We start from the raw sequence: 19,409 nt of genomic DNA, 5'->3' as shown, positions 1-19,409 counted from the left end.
CCGCGAGCTTCTTGTTTTCATTCTACAAGGTGACGTAATGTCTGACATTTGCGATGTGCGCTCACGCCCGCTCTGGAGGAAGAGATGGTGAAGATAGTGCTCAGCAGCATGTGACTGAGGAGGGGAGCCAAGTAGCTTTGGGGCTGGTCGGCGGTGTGCGAGATGATGAGGGTGTTGTTTCCTCGACCCACGAAGGGCCAACTCTGAAGGTCAGTGAGAGACAGGCACACCTTCTTCCTCTGCAATGTCTAGACACGGAGCAGGAAACAAATGCTTATGAAACATAGGTGGTCTTTGATGACATTCGCTAAAAATATGATACAACTATTTGGCACAAATATGGCAAATTAATGCATGGAAACTGGTTTGAGATTGTTTTGTAGTGGAAGACCAATAAAACCAACTTTCAAAGAATTTGAATTTTCCGTCAATTATTCTATGGGTTTAGGGTTTTAATGTCAGCTGTAGCTCTAACAATCATGTAAGTCATTGCCTACCCTGCGAAGAGTCTCAGTGATGGGGGCGTCGTCCAGGTTTGAGCACGGCTCCATCGGGACAACAGAGTGCACCAGAATTCCATCCATCTTGGGAGCGTTGGGAATCACCTTGCAACACATTAACATCAACATCACCTCTTCCTAACCCTTCCTTTAAAAAGTTGGAATCACAATTGACTTGAAGTGACATAGTAAATGAAAGCCGGCCTACCAGGTCATCTTCATCAACATTGTCACCTGACTGAAATTTCAAAGTCTGTGGATTCAGCCACTCTGAAAGTCTCCATGTAGCAATAAGAAACAAAGGAAACGGTTCAGATTAAATGCAGTGTGGCACTTTGCAGTCACGGAGCAACGTGACACCGTCAGTCATACAAGTTGAAATAAGGATTTTGATGATTATACAGTATTTCAAAATGGATCGTTTGGCAACAATGTGTAGAAACACCTTTTGCATGCCGTGTTGCTCCACTTCATCACGTCCAATTGGGCAGGAGTCAGTTCGCTGAAAACGCACACAACACTTTCAGCCTGATCATAGCTTTGATTGCTGTACTGTATATCGTGGGTCCAGGGACTCCTTACAGATGGTTGTTTTTGTTTTGTTTTGTTTTTAAGGAAACATCGTAATCCTAATGCAAATTGATGTAACTACTGTACAATAATTTCTCAAGGATAATACTTAAAAATTAAGAAGTAAAAATCATGCTAAATCAACTGGGGGGTGGCGGTGGGGTGCAGGACTGCACACAGAGATTAGTAAAGATGCTATAAATGTATACTGAATATTGTAATGGTTTTAACATGATTCACCCTCAGAACTAAGGAATAATTAGTATGTTTCACGCACAGGAAATGTTGGATTTCAGGGGTTACGGTACAGTCATGCTTATTATCAGAGTCTCTCGTAGTTTTGAGAAGTACTCTATGTTCATTAAAGTGCTTTCTGTGATATACGATATATATATATGACTCCCCTTTTTTGCTCCACAAAAACACAACTTAAGCAATAGCATACATATATCAGTGGTATCGAAACTCGGTTTTGGATGTTTCTCTGCTCCAATTTACCTGTTCCAATGAACAGGAGCGTTATCAGGCTTATGCAAGGCTTGCTGATGAGCTTCAGGTGTGTTGAAGAGAAATATCTCCAGCCCTTGAGGACTGAGGTTGGACACGACTGGCATACACCATTTCCAAGTTTAGGGAACAGCAGCATTCTAACTTCTGGTAGTTAGCCTAATGCTAGCATTAACAGCAACATCGGAATATACTCGCTGCCTGATGGAATTAATATGAAGTCACTGTAAACAAGGATGGCCCTATAAGCGCTGTCAGAATTCTGTGTACCTCCTGTTAAGCATCTCCAGCATTTTAGTTCATATTTTAAAATATTCTTGTAAATTATTTTCTTATTTATCAATTAAGACCCCTTTTACTACCCAAAGGAAACAAAATAAAATACTGGAGTCGTGCATGACTAAATTACATTCAGTTTCTAATTGCACCAGTGATCCAAGTATCTTGAAGCGCTTCTCACTAGCAACCTTTAACGACCTTTGACTGCCTCGTCCCTCTCAAATAAATGTCCCTAAACAGAAACAATCGTGTCTTACCTGATGCTGTGTTTTGTATAAAAGTGGGTTACTCAGATAACTAATAGCATCAGTATTTGCTCCACAGGTATTTTTCTAACGCTCATTTTTGGAACACATCTGTGCATATCTGTTTTTTTTTTTTTTGTTTTTGTTTTTTTTAAATAACCTCTTAGTATATTGATCATTACTTGATATATTAGTGCTCTAGCAGCGGGAGAACGACATTCCCACGTGTCAGGCCATGTTGAGGAGGTAAATCCGAAATGGTGGTGGATGTTAGTGAGGCTCGTGTTCGCATCAAATGCAAATAGCGGACATTGAAATTAACTTTATGAAATCTAAAGCAAATATGGGGTTTAATTTTTTGTCAATGCTAATTGTCACTGATGACTGACCTCCTATTTCGCTGTCCAAGCTTAGCATTGCTGTAAGGCACGCAGTTCAAAACAGGCATGTTGTTGCATCTACTTTATATTCTGCTACTGATATTCACATGGGATCAAGTGTTGACAGCTGAAACTTAGCAGGGTAAGAGAATCTCTTGGCATAAAAATGTGTCTTAACATAAGAAATCCCAATCTAGCATATTACTATGCAGATAATAGTTCAACTTTGTTTTTAAAATATGTACAACAGCAAATTGGGCAGCTAAAATCAGCTTCTGAAGGGCGATTAGAGGCATATTATAGAGTGAGCATTGTTAGAAAAATTACAGTAGCACATGTACCCCATAAAATTCAGGTAATTTTGAGAAAAGTCTAAAGATAAAAGCTTATTTAAGAGAAAGACATTTGTAATGTGAGAACAAAGTTGTATTAGTAAGCATGATAGTCAAAATAACATTCATTTCAAAGTTTAACCAAGGAAGAAAATCACATTTTAAGTTGTGAAATTCTTGTAATATTGCATCTTCACTTTTGGAGAAGACGCCTGTATTCTTTTAATAATATATATTTAAAAAACAAAAAAAAACAAAAACGAAACTTGTAGTGTTCTTAAGGAGATCCAGATTATTCATTTGGGGCATTAGATTGACAGTATGTGGTGACATGTCGATCATATCAGAGCGTTTCATCTAATAGGATAAGATAGGTAGGAAGAATTGCTTTAAGTTTAAGTAAGTTTCTTGTATTGGTGTGCCAGTACCTTTATGAACACGTTTGAATTTAATTGACACAGCACACAGGTTTAATGCAAATTATTTTGCAGGTCCTGAAGCTCGGAACCCACTAAGCTGTAGAGGACACCAGGCTTAATCTAGAGAGCCTGCACTGTCTCTATATCTCTCTTTTTTTTTTTCTTTTTTTGCTACGTTTCTGCTGCTTGAGTATCAGTGGTGTCGAGCTGGACGCTTACACTTCCTGTCCTGTGCAGGGTGAGCTTGACGAATGTTGAGGTGAACACACACTCAACTCCTCAGGTTGACTCACCTGTAACGTTCACATTTGAGCGTAATTACTGTTGTCTCATCACATTACTTTTATGCTTTATATCAAACTCACATTTGTCTCCGTCTCCTTAAAATTGCATTCCGGATTAAGAAACCTCATGAACCTGGGGAGACATCAACCACACAGTCATCAGCTGCCAGCTGACAGTGTGATATCATCACTCACCTGAAAAGAGTGAGGTGGGACTTGAACGCGGCAGCCAGGGAGTCGTCACATTCCTCCAATGAGTCACTGAAAATACACACTGCCGTCACATGACTTGTCTCTCTTTTTCTTATTTACCTCATTCACACTGTTAAGACTTCTACCTCGCTGATTGACTGACTGGTGATACTTGCCCATCTGTGACTTTCAAACTGACAGTTCCCTTACATTTTGGGCTCTGAAAAAGAAATGATCAAAGATAACCACATAGATACAATGTGAATATAACAAGGACGGCGACATGAAAAAAAAACATGGATACCATACGGACAGCGACATAGAAACAAAATAGTTGTCAATGAACCCTCAGTGGGGAAACACTGACCTGAGAGGGTGCTGTCATCTCATTACAGGTTCGCAGTCTAGCACACTGCATCACTGGAGGTGACATGACATTACATACATGGCATTAACACTCCATAAATCAGTAGTTCTTGAACTTCCAACCATCCATTTTCTGAACACTAGGGCCGCAGGCACGCTGGAGCCTACCCCAGCTATCAATGGGTGGGAGGCGGTATATAACCTGAACTGGCCGCCAGCCAATCGCAGCAATCTGACTAATTATCACCTAATAAAATACTTGGCTTTCCAAGTTCCACAATCATGACCATTGTCAAAATACAATAGTATAGTATTTATCAAAGACACAGGTTTAATTCCTAACAATATGATTGTAAGCCACTGTAACATTTTGCATAGTTTGACTATTTACAGTGTACTTAAATAAAGGAACATTAAAAAATGTAATTAAAATGTGTCCAATTAGAATGTGTTCAACATAAAAGTGAAAAAAATAAAGTAAAATGAACCTAACTAAAAGTTCAAAAACAAACCTTGTTACTTCGCAGTTTGGTTCTTGCAGCTTCACTGTATCACTGGGCTTCCATTTGTGGCCATAACTTCATTGATTGTGGGTTTACTTTGCTATTTTGCATGTTTTCTTCCTTCCAAGTCGGACAAGTCAAATATATATTTTTTTATTTTTAGCGTAAATTTGTATCTATAAGTGTACTCAAGGATCTTTTGTTGCTGCGTGTTCCGGGTGGATCATCTTAATGAGGGTTCTCGACCCCATCAATCAATCTGCCATAACGACGAGGTGCATGCTCGTTCCTAGTTGCGCATTTTGAGTGTTTGCAGCATGTAGCCGCTGAGCTTTGGATTCAGCCATTCATCGTTGTAGCTCCACTGATGTCAACGCATACTTTGAAAATGGGTAAGAGCCGCAAAAGGACATCAGTCTATGAAGTGAGGCTAGTTGCAGAGACTGATGAGCTCGCACGTTGTCGAGATTTACTTGAAACAAATCTAGTAAAGTTTTCCTCCTTGTAAAATTTATTTTGAATTTCTCAGTGCATCAACCTTGACTAAACATTTTCTAGTAAATATAACGCCCCATTTTTAGAATGAAGGCTTTTCCCCCGGACAAGCAGGAGAGCTGGTAGGATGGTCTTCCGCATGCGGAAAAAAACTGACAAACGGATGTTTGGCTTCTACTTTGAGAAGATCCTTGAATACACCTTTAAAAAAAGAAAAAAAAAAGAAAAAAAAGAAACAAGAACATTAGACATTATCGCGCCCAAAACCCCCTCTCCCTCTAACACGTTTTTGAAGCCTTGCAGATCGTCGTTGATTAGTGTGAACCCAGTGTCATCTTTTGCTATGTTGTACTACTTCTGCAGCCATTGCGTCATCAAGCTGTTAGCGTTAAAAGCGCTATATAAAAAGCAGTCCATCATAGAATGAACATGCGTAGCGATAGCAATTCAGTTCTTAGTTTTAGAATAACTGTGGCGCATTACCAACCACAGTTATTACCTACCGTCCGGCAGTAATGAATAAGTACTAAAACTACAGTTTCCATTTCTCTTATTTTCGTTTGGTGTTTGGCAAATATTTTTGGTGCATTACCGCCCCCTTCCTTAACATGCTATAAGAAGGAGGCCACTGGCAGTAATGCTTCAATAGTATTTGCTAACCACTTAAAAAAAAAAAAAAAAAGTTACACTCAAGACAATTAGGGAACGGGGTTTTTGTGTGTAGGTCTGAGCTCTAATTTTAGTATACGTGTACAAGTCACATCTGAATATACAGGACTGTCTCCGAAAATTAGAATATTGTGATAAAGTCCATTATTTTCTGTAATGCAATTAAACAAGCAAAAATGCCATACATTCTGGATTCATTACAAATCAATTGAAATATTGCAAGCCTTTTCATTATTTTAATATTGCTGTTTATGGCTTACAGCTTAAGAAAACTCAAATATCCTATCTCAAAATATTAGAATATTTCCTCAGACCAAGTAAAAAAAATGCCACAATCAGCAATATTAAAACAACAAAAGGCTTGATTTGATTTGTAATGAATCCAGAATGTATGGCATTTTTCCTTATTTAAAGCAGCTATATGGAAGATTTAAAATTTCAAATCTCTACTGCCACCTGTGGCCGAAAACAAACTGCACGCTCGTACACGCTGCGCGCACTCGTACGTGCACGACCTCAATACTGAAGACTGGGCTCTTCATATCCAATTAAACTATGTTTTCAGAGGTAAGAAGTTTTATAATGTTATACAAAGCTGGCCACTTCACGGAATGAGACTCTCGATCCCCACTAAACAATTGATGTCCACGGGACGTGCAGATCATATTGCTTTAGTCGGTCGAAGTCCAGTCCTGTGCTGTACTCCAAAACGATGTGCAAAATACGTCAATTAATTGGACCTCATTTCGATGTTAATATGCAGTTACATATTGTTGTCACCCCGCTCGACGGACGTCAACCTGATTCTAGTCATTATTAGTGTATGTCGCCCCCAGGCTAGCGTCATTGTGCATGAGCCGAAAGGTGGGCTGTCCATTTATGGAAATTGACAATTGTGAAAAACATATAGACCCATTCACTACTTAGTGTGATACGGCCGTGAATGTTATCGCCATTCAGTAGTACCGTTCACATGCCGTTAGCATAATGTAGCTACAATAGGCTGTTTTCATGGAGGAAAATAAGGCAACATTTAGCCTGATTGAAACGCAGCGGAATGGAACGTCTGTTCTTCATAAAGTCATTCTGTTCTATTACATTCAACTTTGCCGCCCCTTTCACGCTAAATGTTGCCGTCCACCTCACTTTCACCCCAATAGTTACGACCGAGAAGTGATCGATCTTGAGGTTACTGCTATTTGAAAACAACACATTTTTTTTCTAAATGTCAAGATACTCGCTTCTTACCTTTTGGAGTAGAAAGAAAGCCAGCTGTGAATCACTTTTCTAATCCAAGTCCGATCTCAACTCTCTCCACCGCTGAAATGTCAAACCAATGTTCACTCTCGTTCTTGCCCGGCGTCGGTCACTATCAAGTTTAGATTATTTATTTTTTTTCGTGGCACTTGACATTGTTTTCTTTTTCTTTTTTTTTAAGCAGCCTTCCGCGGAGTAACAGCGGGTGTCTGGGGCAGTGAAAATGTGTACTAGTTCCGTCTTCGCGCGACAGGAAACAACTGAAGAGGACGCGCATGACGTCACATCCCGCAGACAGAGGGTGGGAAATTCGAAGGATTCGGACCGGACGCTTTCTAAATAATATTGGCCAGAGGCTTGTAGGAGTACCCATGGTGAACAGCTAAGATGTAGATCTACTAATTAGAATATGTTTCAGTCATAAATGGTCAAATAAAAAGGCTATTGTTAAGATATTTTTTTGGGAAATCCTCCATAGAGTAGCTTTAATTGCATTACAGAATATAATGGACTTTATCACAATATTCTAATTTTCTGAGACAGTCCTGTAGGTCACTGGAAAAAAAAAGTGTGACTTACAGTCAGAAAGATATGGTAGTTCTTACAGATTAAATGTAGAGCTGTCAAATGATTATATTTTTTAATCAGATTAATCACATCTTAGAATTTTGATTAATCGCGATTAATCACTTATTTAAAAAGGCTTTTTTAATCAACAATTTTTGCCCACCAAATTTGAAGAGTCCATATTTGTGTTAATTCTTTCAACATTTAATGTTATGAGGACGTCTTCAACATTTTTTGATCCACTGCACACACTCTTTTTCTAATCAGTTAATTACCAGAGATGGGAAAAACATGTTCAAGAAAGTAAAAACCCTCCTGGAGTTTGGCTTTAGCCACAGGTGCTTCTCTTAATGACCTCGTTTAACTGCCGGTTGAGTACAAGAACCTGTAGCTAAAGCCAAACTGTGGCAGGGTTTTTATTTTCTGGACCTAGATTTCCCATCTCTGTTAATTACTTGCAAAATTAAAAATGGGGGGAAAATGATCCCAATATTTTGACGTGAACAATTATTCTGAATGTCATGCACTAACATTTATTAAATGCTTTACTTTAATGTAGGGGTGGGACAAAAAACCGATTCGACCGAACCATCGGTCGTCAAGGGGAGCTAAACGGCCGTATCGGTAGCAGACTTGTCAACCGATACAAAATCCGCCGGGAATCCTTAGATACATTGCTTGTAAAGCTGTGGACCGGATATCGCGTTGCTGTGAATCGGTTGCGAGTGAGGCTTTATGGTTTTCCTAACAATAGCAAGAGTTCTGCACCGTGCTCTACTTGTTTTGATAACATTTCAGTAGCATCACCATTCAAGCTACTTCCGTGTTTACACGGAAGATCTAGCTTCACGGAAGATCACGGAGATCTAGCAAAGTAGCGCTCAGAGACGCTTCATTCCCCGGATGTTGCAAACATAATGCAAAGACGTTACGCACCTTTTTGGGGGGGGGGGTCGCCTACCGTCAACGTCGTGCTCGCGACACGGCACGTGCGCAGTCGCGCACGAGTGACAACATGCAAATGGGGACAGTTAGCAGAAGCCGGTGCCGTACATCTCGGTATTTCCCATGGCTATCGAGTCCTCTCGGTGCACTCGGCGTATGTCCCGGGCCGGTATGTCCCGGGCCGGCGTTGGTACTGCGCGCGAGCCAAAAAGAATAACTCCCGTGACGATCCAATGCATGGATTCAAACGACACAGGTATGTCCCACAGCCAACACACCAGCTAAGCTAAAAGCACACTGCAAGTATCTCATTTCTCAGTTTGTGGCTCCCTGTCAATGTCTACAACTAGCGTGAGCAGCAGATAGGAGAACTGAGACGTGCCCGCGATTACGTCATCAAACTCAAAATGAACGACAGCCCAAAAAACAAAACAAACAGTAGTGATTCCGTGGTCATCATCGTGTCTCAGATTAAAAAAAACAAAAAAAGATGTCATACATTAACCAAAAATGAATGTGATGGCAAAGAAAAACAAAAATTGTTGATAAAAATGTTAGGGCACTTTTGGAAATATTAAGTGGTTAAAATGTGTTTGATAGATTTATTGTTCCATAAGGTGGCTTCATATTTCTTTTGGCTGGACGGTAGGTTCATTTCATGTCTTAAATTTATGTTTCTGAAATACTTCACAATGTGGACATATTCTGTTTAATTGTGTTGGTGTCTTTTCAATGGTTAAATATTTATATTTCAAATTGAATTATCAGCCTTTTGTTTTCCTGATCCTGATTTTGAATTAAAAAAACAAAACAAAAAACAATTATAACTGTCAATAACAACTAATAAATATTTAAACTGATAAATTTTTCAGTCATATCGCCCATCCCTTTGTTCCGGTCCATTTAAATAATTGATTCAATATATAAAAATATAGAAGACATTGTTGTTGTTCTTTTTTAACACATTTGTAGATACTGTAAAAATTTGTGGTGTTTTAAGATTAATGTTTACAAGCAACAAATGTCACTATAAGTTTTGAATATTGAAATTAATCGTATCGAATCGAAAATTGTATCGTTCCCAAACGTAATCGAACCGTTCTGTTCTGAAAGATAATCGTTTTTCAATCGAATCGCAACTTGTGTATCGAGATACATATCGAATCGGCCTCATGTCAGAGATTCCCACCCCTACTTTAATGTATGTAGTTGTGTTTATTGCTCAGTCAATCTGTGCTACCTTTAACGAGGCCAACCGCTGTCAACCTAAAGGATAATCTGTGGTCAAAATTAATTGTCCGATTAATCTGCATTAATACGATAATTTTTTGTGATTAATTAATTAGTTAACACTTTAACTTTGACAGCACTAATTAAATGAAAATGTACTGAACTAACATGTTAAATACAAATTAACTGTTCTTAGGCAGTGCTTCTTTCACATAGTTCTATATTACAGCCAGAGATTAATCCAGAAGAATCTGAACAAGTTTTCACCTGGAAGGGGTGTATTTTCCGCTTGTGTCGATGGCACTGGAGCAACCGCGGCCGGTGCTGGTTTCCTGGCAGTCGTGTTGAGGCCGTGGCGCGACGACCTAAAATGCTGGACATTGAGCTGCTCCAGCTTGTTACTGTTGGACCTGTCTTGGCTGTAAATGGCAAACCTCTTGAACACCAGCTCATCGTTTACACAAATCTGAAAATAAGAATTTGTAGACTCATATTATTGAACATGTTCTCAAAAAGGTGTATTATGGTCTTATATGGGACATTATAGAATATTGTAACCCAACTATAGTTGAACGAGGCAATTTGGAATGAGGAACTTTTAATTTGGGAAACAATTAGCATATCTAAATTGCAGCAGTTGGATTTCATGCAGTGTTTGGAGATTGGAGGGGAATGACTGCCCTCAAGTGGACAAGCATAAAACAAAACATATAGTATATACATTTCAATATACACTAAATGTGTGTTTATGTGAGGTGACCTTGACACCCTTGACGCTCACGTAGAGCTCAATGGCGGCGGAGTTGGACTCGTCCTTCAGTAGAAAAGCCTCCGTCTGACTTGAAGCTTTGGCATGAGGAAAAACATGTGAGTGATGAGCACTGAAAAAACATGCACATTATGAGGCTCACTTTTGAGAAGGTCACACATGTAGGATGTGGCCGAACTATCCCAGCGGCTGGAAGGCCTGCACACAAAACGCACGGCTATCACACTTCGTCTGTATTATGGAATGAATGATCATGAGTGCTCTTACACCAGCTTGGCCTTCTCGCAGACAGACACTTGCAGCGACAAGGGCTTGATCCTCGCCAAGTGGAACCTCCTCATCCGGAACGGAAGTTGGAGGAAGTTCTGCTCGACACGTCGGATTCTCAAATGATGATAACAATACATTAGACATCAGCTGCCCTATGCAGAGCCTCAACATTGTCAAGTCTTTTAGATTTGGAAAGAAACTTCATCGGAAGTTGTGTGCAACCACTAGAAAACACGGAAGTTCAGACAATTATTTAAGTGTATTGACACTATGTTAACATGCTGTCAATACTCGGGTTAAGGTAAAAATTCCGGTTTCTGAAACATTCAGTATAACTCATTTACATGTGCAAGCAGACAGACTTACTCCGGCATACATATTACGATCTAAACTGCGATGCACTGGCGTCATTATACAAATAAGACATGATTTTCACTTTTAACTTTCTATAGTCAATAAAAGACATTATATTCAAGACACTCACCACACTAATAAAGTAGTTGGTTCGGTCTCCTCCTCACCCCAAAAGTGTAGTTCTGTTCTGTATCGCCATATTTTGCAGTTTTTGTTTACCTACGCTTGTGTATTACCGGAGGATTGCATGCCATAATGACTTGTATACACGCATATGTGAGACAGAAAATACCATGAAAACATCACAGAAAAAACTAAGTTCAATTTCGTTTAGTGAGGTGCAATGCAAAATGGCTGCTGGCCATACAAGTATTTTAGACCAAGATTCCTTGCAAGTAGAGCATGCGCAGGAAACAAACAAAAGTTCTGGCGAGTACCAAGGACGGGCGAGTACCAATACCCGGTATCGGGTCCATACAACCTTATTTTAAGGTGCCAATAACAGCCACTGATACTGAAGGCAATAAATATATAAATTCGACATCAAGGTCTCATCTGCAGTATATTGGTGCTATACTGAAGACCCACGCAGGCACGGGGAGAACATGCCAACTCCAACCAGGAAGGCCGAAGCCCGGACTCGATCTTGCGTCCTCTGCCCTGGGAGGCGGATGTGCCAACCAGTCATCACCATGCCGCCTCCAGCAATTACAATGCGCAGCAATTATTCGCGATTTCTGCTGTTTGGGGTCAGACCAAGTCCCGATACCCTGCGAATAGTAGGGTTCCACTGTACATTCTAACGAGCAGTGGTGGTTATATTACCTTGAGCAGCCAATCGTTATATTTTATGATCCCCAAACCTTGGACTTCTTTTACGCAGTCTTTGCTCCTGGCTGTTTCGCCCTTGCAAGAACTTATTTCTCTGCGAATATAAAATTTAACTTTGAATCTTGTTTGTAATTAAATTATTTGAGTTATTTGAATTATTATTGACGCCCTCACATGAAGCAGGCAGAGGACACACGAACACACACACACACACACACATGGACGCACACACATAGAGTCGACTATTCTTACTGGCTGAAGAGGACCATCAGTGGTTCTCCATGGTCCAGCAGGTGACAATAAGCAAAATCCGTATGAGAGTCTGAGACAGTAGACTCCAACCGGGCCCTGCACCACATTTTCATGTGGGAACAGTACACCACGCACACCTGAGGCGAGCAGAAATGGGAAGTAACTTAGTACAAATACTTTGTTACTGTACTTCAGTACCAGGTAGGTTGTTTTTTTTGTTTTTTTTTAGTATATTGTACTTTCCTGAGTATTATTATTTATTTTTTAAGACTACTTTTTATTTTTATCCTTCACATCTTTAAAGGGATAGTTCGGATTTTTGGACATGAATCTTATTGCATTCTCACATCTTGTAGTGTGCGATCACCATTGACTTACCCGACAGCGTTCCGTGACACGAGTTTTTGTCCGATTTTGGTCGAGACGAAAGTAGCCCGGAAAGTTGGCTGGGATCACGGAAATAAAAAATAAAAAAAAGCGCTCTTCTTCTAAAAACAATTTATGTTCAAAAGAGTGATACATTTGCATCACAAAACTTCGCCCTAGAAAAAAAGTCAGACTCCATTACGGACGGGCACTATTTTTCTGTTTGTTTATATCACTGCGCGGCGCGCTGCATACAGCTGATAGATGCGCACTAATCTACAAGTTGTTTGTCTTTTCGAAGTTATAATTACGGCGGAAGGTGCGCCTATTAGCCGTATGCAGCGCGCCGCGCAGTGATACGAACGTACAGAAAAATAATGCCCGGAGGTAATGGAGTCTGACTTTTTTTCTCGGCCAAAGTTTTGTGATGCAAATGTTTCACTCGTTTGAACACAAATTGTTTTTAGAAGAAAACCGCTTTATTTCTGTGATCCCAGCCAACTTGCCTGTACTTTTTTTTTACTCGAGTAATTATTTGAGTAGGTACTTTTATCAAAGTTATTTTTTTTACACAAGTAATTGTACTTTCACTCAAGTAGAGAATGTCAGTACTTTTCGCATCTCTGGAGGCAAGCTCACACGCATGCACGCGCACAAACCTACCTCTCAGAGAACTCACACATCCATGAAACAGCTGAATGAGCCAAGCTTACCTGTCCCTCCTCCAGGGAGGAGGGCGTCACCGCCCATTCGTCACTGGTGGCGTCATCATAGAAGAGGTTCATGTGCACAAAGAGCTTGTCGAACTGATGCTTGCTGACGCCACCAAGGTCATCCAGCTGGGCCCAGATGCATGAAGGGTCCACCAACTGCCACGTTGGAAATAGGGATAATTTCAGAAACATCCAGATGTGCAGCTAAAAATGCAAACTTTACTTCCGCTACAACATATTTAGTCATACTACGACATCATACCATTATTTTCGCAGTTAATCACCATAACATATTATTGCTCACTGTCATATTGCTTTCTTATCCAGCTGAAATCCCTCTCAAATCTCTATGCCAAAATGTACCACTCTGCCAGCCTTGAATGGAGTTCCTTCTCATCTCTCAATTCAGGATTCATAGAACCATTAGCTCAACATTTAAATTTTATTTCTCATGTCTCATTGTCTGCTCCCAACTACTTCTGATCAAAGCTGTCATAATCCCAAAAAGTCAATAAAAAAATAAAACAATCAAAACTTGATCAGTTTATAATGAATATTCACACCATATTTTTCAATGGCTTAACTCAAAATTAATAGTGGAGTCCCAAGGCCTGAAGCAGACTGGATGTTGAGAGAAAAACATCTTTATAAGCATTGTCATTAAATAATATGATTAACATTACTTTAACATTACCATTCTGACTTTAAGAATGGATTTTTGAAAATGCGTCAACGAGCTCACGTCATTTTTACATTTCAACGCACTCTAATTCCAGTATTGAGAGTAAATGGGTCGAACGCTGACATAATTAGTTTATTGAATACAGCCACGTTGTTACAAACTAACTAAACATCATAACTAACGTGAATGGTCCACTAACTTCAACCATTTATTGGGAAAATTACATCGATGACGAAAGAAAGCATAGCAAGAAATTCAGGCGCCATTGATTAGACTTCATCTTACCTTCAAATTCAGCAACTTGGACATCGTCTTTGGCCTCGCAAGATGCTCACTTGGTCTGAGAACTGACGACATGAAAATATACAATAAAATAAAGCGTTATTTAACGAACGCTAAGGTACTTTGTCAAACGATAACGTGCAAATGCATAAAAAAAATAACCGCAAGCTAAAAAGCTAACAGCCTGCGCCATTTTCTCGTTGAATTCAAAATACCACTATATCAACACGACGTCATACAAGCTTACTGGTGATTAGAACGAATTTATTATCATTACCTCTTTGATTCTGGTCGAAATGTAAATAAATATGACTGTAGAACCGCAGCAACTCTAATAGGTCAATAGCAGCGAAATGGAACACCTGCCGTTACTTTGGTAGTGGACAGTGAAGTTTAACGGTAGTTGACCACCAGAGGCCGCTATCTCCGACAGCACTGGCCGTTCGCGTTAACTTTTGGAAGAAAATCACAAAAATGTGGTGAAAACAGTACTCCATTAAGTTTAATAGTAGTGCACTCGAAAGCAAACGTGGTTAAAATATTCACACGCTGTAATTAAGTAGAACTACACATCAATCAAATAAACCTTTGGAGCTAGTGGATAGGATACCAAGACTTTTGAAGCCGCCATATTACTCCTCATTTAGAGATTGGAGAACATTTGAGGCAATACTTACGGAAACAGCATGATTTATTATGTTTTAAATTTGTTAAACATAAACAAGACGTCTTCAGACATTTCAGAACTTGCCTTAAAGGGAGAGTTCGGATTTTTGTACATTAATCTCTATTTCATCCTCACTTCCAGTGTGTGCGATCAGCACGGACTTTGACTTACCCTTGACAGTTGACAGTGTTCTGTGAGACGGGTTATTGTCCGGTGTTGGACGAGAAGAAAATACTCCGGCGAGTTGGCTGGGTCCACTTAAATAAAGCGTTTTTCTTCTAAAAACACTTTGTGTTCAAAAGAGTGATACAATTGCACACAAATCTCCTTCCTGAAAAAAAGTCAGACTCCATTACCCCCGGGCATAATTTTTCTGTTCATTCGTATTACTGCGCGTCGCCCTGTAGACAGCTGATAGTCGCGCCTTCCGCCTTCGAAAAGACAAACAACTTGTAGATTAGTGCGCGTCTATTAGCTGCATGCGGGGCGCCGCACAGTAATACGAACGAACAGAAAAGTAGTGCCCGGTGGTAATGGCTTCCGACTTTTTTTCAGGAGAGAGTATTGTGACGTAAATGTATTAATCTTTTGTACACAAATTGTTTTTAGAAGAAAAACACTTTATGTGACCCCAACCAACTCGCCGACTATTTTCTTCTCGTCCAACACCGGACCAGAACTCGTCTCAGAACACTGTCAAGGGTAAGTCAGTGCTGATCGCACACACTGGGGGTGAGGATGAAATAGAGATTCATGTCAAAAAATCCGAACGATCCCTTTAAATAGATGTGTAAGTTATATGCTTAATGAAGTTTACAGGAAGAAACATGTATATTTTTTTAATTAATGAATTAATGTCATGGCATAGAGTCTGCTCGTGAGATGACCGCCCTGTGGCTTCAATGGCTTACACAGGCGTTTATGTATCAGTTATCCAGTAATACGTATATACACATCAGTGGACGTAACTGACCAAATATACAGAACACCAGCACAAGCCACATACTGGCATTAAAACGACACCAAAAACAAAGCTGGCAAAAGCATAAACACTAATTCAACTGGTTTACTTATGTAAAAGTAGAAAAAGTCTTAAAGTGTTTTGATTACTGAGTGTGCTCAAAATTCGATACGGAAATATATCGTTGCGGGCCTCATTACAATACACGTATCGATACGCAGGCATCAGAATCGATATTGCTCGTTAACTTTAAATATTGCAGTTAACGTTTGCCTTTGCAGCTTGCATTGTACCTAAAAATTAAAAACCAGCAGCGTCTTTGAAGTTAATTGCTTTCAATTATTGCAAAAAATAGCTCACCAGTGATTGGACACTGTGTCTTGCTAATAAAAATTAAAACAGAGGAAGAATATCAACATTTATTTACTTATAAACTTAACATGGCACGTGTCTTAATGTACCAATTTTCCTATATTTTGTTTAAAAACGAATTAGAATGTGTTACACGAAAAAAAATGCTGTTTTTATTGCCCATATTTTTCAAATAAGCATATTTTAGAGCTGTAATTTTAACACTTTGATATTTTTGCTCATATCGGCTCATGCCTATTAATAAATGTTCCCGGTGTGTCTGTGAAAGCTGCTCCTTGCTCTGCAGTGTGTACACATTTAGACCAGGCATGCCGCTAGGTGGTAAACCAGAAGAGCTACTAACAAAAACATTTTTGTCATCCAGCATAATAAACATATCCTTTAGGTATACATATGACTGTTATTATAAAATGCAAGAAAACTAATGTAATATATCGGGATACGTATGGCCTTGAAGATCAAGTATTGGGATACATATGTATCGCGATACGTATCATATCGTGACCCCTGTATCGTGATACGTATCGTATCATGAGGATGGCGGCAATACCCAGCCCTATAGGCTGCTGAGAATTTGTCGAACATCAGCAGAACATGCAAATTCCACAGAGGAAGGCCACACCCACTAACCATTTAGCTGCCCCATTCATAAAAAAATCCATATAACACGTTTTGCCACTGAAATATGTTCTATCCAAGTAAAAGATGTCAATCGTCTCTCCAAAGTGGCCGTGTGTCATTTGACTGCCGCAGCAGGCTTGTGGAAGAACGTGTAAATGTTTTGAGCGGCGGCCTGGCCCACGATGGCCTCCAGCTCTTCAACGGTGGCATTGCACAGCTGATGGATGCTGGAAAAGTGCTCCAACAGGGCCATAGCTTTGACCCGGCCCACCCCGGGAACCTGCTGCACTGCCGCCAACACCTGCGGGTCCAAGAGTCCAGTTGAGCTCCTTTTTCTGAATGTGTATTCCTTGCCATCCGTGTGAACCTGCTGCCAGAAAGAAGAACACCCTCACCATCTAATACTGTCGTCACCCCCCCCCCCCCCCCCACACACACACACACACACACACACACACACACCATTTAACCAAACTATTCTGAGGGGGGAAAAGATTTCTCAGAGGACTGAGGTACACAAAGCAAAACCAGAGAGCGACCTTCACTCAGACGGCATCAATGAAGAGTTACGTTACCATTTGAAGGAGAAGCTGCGAAGCCTCCGTCTGCCCGCCGACCGGCAGCAGCGTCAGGCCGAGCTCCAACACGACAAACTTCTGGACAGCCCAGAAGTATTGCTCAACCAGGCGGGTTTTCTCCACTAGGACCAGCTCCTGGAAGCTGCTGCAGGCCTGCGGTGCCAACACCGTACACATATTCAGGCAATAAAACTGAACACGATAGAAATTTAAACTCACATTCCTGTAGCGAACTAGCTTCCTCTTGTAGGAGGTGCCTGCAATGACGTCACATTCAGAAAGGTAGAGGATGCAGCTCTTGTTTGGGAGGAGGAAGTCGGCCATGCCCAGCTCGCTCTCGAATAGGGTTTTTATTCCTCCGCCTGGAACACAGAAGCAAGATGGTGTCACAAAAATTTGTTTATAAACATATTGTACTGTATGTCTAAAGATATAGCATTAAAATGTTTACACCATTTCATTTTCCTCATGTTATTTATTTATTTTATTTTATTTTTGTGGCTAAAACGGTACGGCATGACAAGCTTTGGAGTTAGGCATGAGTGGCCACATCCCCACTATTAAGAATTTGAGCACCTTCCTTTGCATCAGCGAACATCCTGCAAAAATACCACCAGCAGCTAACTGAAAATGTATTTCCTTCGTTAAAGCGCCTCGTTGCTGGCCCTGAGTGCTTGCACATCACGCAGAAATAGATAGAACAGCAAGTGAGGAAAACTTTTTCATTCTTTTTTTTTTTTTTTTTTTAAGTTGCACCTCACAATATATTTTTATGCTGATGAAATGGATGCATTGAATTTTCACTTCACAGGGACTTTACATTATTATTATTTATTTTTTTGTTATTGTTTTTTACTGATTACTCAGACAACTGTTACTAAAAGCACAGCCAGTGTTGCCATCTTAGCGATTTGGTGACTTTAACAACTCTTTGGTGATTATTTTTCAAAAATGAGTGGGTAAGTGTTACTCTTCTAACCAGGGATTTGACAGTACATTTTATAATGTTATTTATTGAGGACTGCGCTTACATTTGTGTTGCAACAAAAGCCACATTTTTTCCAAAAGGAAATGCTTATTTTCTCAGTAAAAATTAGAATGCATTATTTTTATGGAAGTTGAGATAATGTGATGATTTAAATCAAACAAACAAACAAAAACTTCAAGAATCAAGCAAATCCCTGAAAGGGAGGAACAATGTGGAAAAAAAGATATTTCAATGTGAAAAAGTTATTTTTGAATAATGTCACTGTAATTTTTCATTTCAACATTCTAAAGATAAACAATCACTGAAATTGGATTTTAGAGGACAAAAAAAAAAGACTTTTATTTTAAGATCTTATCGTATAGCCATTCAGCATATTTTAGTTCAGTCAGTCAAGAGTCGCCAACTTGAGACCATCTCCATTGATACTAAAATACCCGATTTGACATTTTTTAATCAAACATTAAGCTGTTGTGGCTGGGGGGTGTATTATCAAAACGTGTTTCATGTCACTGCCATTTACCTTTTTTTGCAAAAGCTAATGGGAACATTCTGCTAAAATACAATTTTCGCGGGGGGAGGGGGGACTAATAGAAAATGCTCTTTAGAGAATTAACGTGAGTATGTCTACAGTCGTAAAATTCCCGTGTTCGTTCACCTTTCAAACTTTGAATCAGCGAGGAGTTTCTCCACTTCTCGCTAGCGATGACATGTCCGTAAGCAGGGGCGCTCACTGTCGCTTTTTTGCTTTCCATAGTGTCGACAGAAGTCAAGATACACAATAGTTAGGACAAGGTAAGAAACTCAAAACTTACATCTAGCCACCCTTCTTGAATCACACTGCTTAAAAATAGTGTGCTTCAGATCTTGCGTCGTCGTTCTGTTAAAATCACGTGACGGATTACGTTCGAAGAGTCACGCGTCACAGCGCATGCCCCCTCGCAGCTGAAGCCAGAAGGTAGCCAT

At 39.9% G+C, this 19,409-nt stretch overlaps 2 protein-coding genes across 6 annotated transcripts in view; both read right to left on the bottom strand.

The window, feature by feature from the left end:
• tdrd12 (tudor domain containing 12) overlaps positions 1-16,145 on the bottom strand; it is a 40,260-nt gene extending 24,115 nt beyond the window's left edge. Inside the window, exons 1-17 of one of the 3 annotated variants that reach the window (XM_077515829.1) lie at positions 15,098-16,145; positions 14,263-14,324; positions 13,296-13,451; positions 12,217-12,353; positions 10,777-10,893; positions 10,652-10,707; positions 10,501-10,586; positions 10,008-10,206; positions 4,076-4,128; positions 3,855-3,928; positions 3,712-3,777; positions 3,598-3,649; positions 3,452-3,525; positions 946-1,002; positions 709-778; positions 498-605; positions 66-248 (exon numbers count right to left, since the gene is read on the bottom strand). In XM_077515829.1, coding sequence (XP_077371955.1) covers positions 66-248; positions 498-605; positions 709-778; positions 946-1,002; positions 3,452-3,525; positions 3,598-3,649; positions 3,712-3,777; positions 3,855-3,928; positions 4,076-4,128; positions 10,008-10,206; positions 10,501-10,586; positions 10,652-10,707; positions 10,777-10,893; positions 12,217-12,353; positions 13,296-13,451; positions 14,263-14,286 — 1,512 coding nt within the window. In that variant the 5' untranslated portion in view covers positions 14,287-14,324; positions 15,098-16,145. Of the gene's footprint in view, positions 1-65; positions 249-497; positions 606-708; positions 779-945; positions 1,003-3,451; positions 3,526-3,597; positions 3,650-3,711; positions 3,778-3,854; positions 3,929-4,075; positions 4,129-10,007; positions 10,207-10,500; positions 10,587-10,651; positions 10,708-10,776; positions 10,894-12,216; positions 12,354-13,295; positions 13,452-14,262; positions 14,325-14,536; positions 14,645-15,097 lie in introns of those variants that run through there. The other 2 variants (XM_077515832.1, XM_077515830.1) reach the window with 2 other exon arrangements.
• A 147-nt stretch (positions 16,146-16,292) lies between these two features.
• faap24 (FA core complex associated protein 24) lies at positions 16,293-19,336 on the bottom strand. Of its 3 annotated transcripts, none has more exons than XM_077515837.1 (4): positions 19,259-19,336; positions 17,678-17,820; positions 17,456-17,611; positions 16,293-17,250 (listed from the first exon to the last, which is right to left on the bottom strand). In XM_077515837.1, the coding sequence occupies exons 2-4, from the start codon at positions 17,780-17,782 to the stop codon at positions 16,996-16,998; spliced, it is 516 nt and encodes a 171-aa protein (XP_077371963.1). In that variant the 5' UTR covers positions 17,783-17,820; positions 19,259-19,336; the 3' UTR covers positions 16,293-16,995. The 3 variants fall into 3 exon arrangements, with proteins under 3 accessions (XP_077371963.1, XP_077371961.1, XP_077371962.1); XM_077515835.1 differs by having other exon boundaries at positions 19,102-19,331; XM_077515836.1 differs by having other exon boundaries at positions 16,293-17,247; positions 19,102-19,331.
• Between the last annotated feature and the right edge of the window lie 73 nt (positions 19,337-19,409).

The sequence above is a fragment of the Festucalex cinctus genome, chromosome 3, assembly GCF_051991245.1.
Source record: "Festucalex cinctus isolate MCC-2025b chromosome 3, RoL_Fcin_1.0, whole genome shotgun sequence".
In the NCBI taxonomy this organism is placed as follows: Eukaryota; Metazoa; Chordata; class Actinopteri; order Syngnathiformes; family Syngnathidae; genus Festucalex; species Festucalex cinctus.
The sequence above is the reverse complement of the archived record's forward strand: the minus strand, read 5'-3'. Positions and strand labels throughout refer to the sequence as shown.

Excerpts from the sequence above, each read along its gene's own strand:
- faap24 (XM_077515835.1), bottom strand. The coding sequence starts at position 19,198 with ATGGAAAGCAAAAAAGCGACAGTGAGCGCCCCTGCTTACGGACATGTC. Across the intron at positions 17,821-19,101 it reads GCTGATTCAAAGTTTGAAAG|GCGGAGGAATAAAAACCCTA; the intron begins GTGAACGAACAC and ends TCTGTGTTCCAG. Across the intron at positions 17,251-17,455 it reads CGCAGCTTCTCCTTCAAATG|CAGGTTCACACGGATGGCAA; the intron begins GTAACGTAACTC and ends TCTTTCTGGCAG.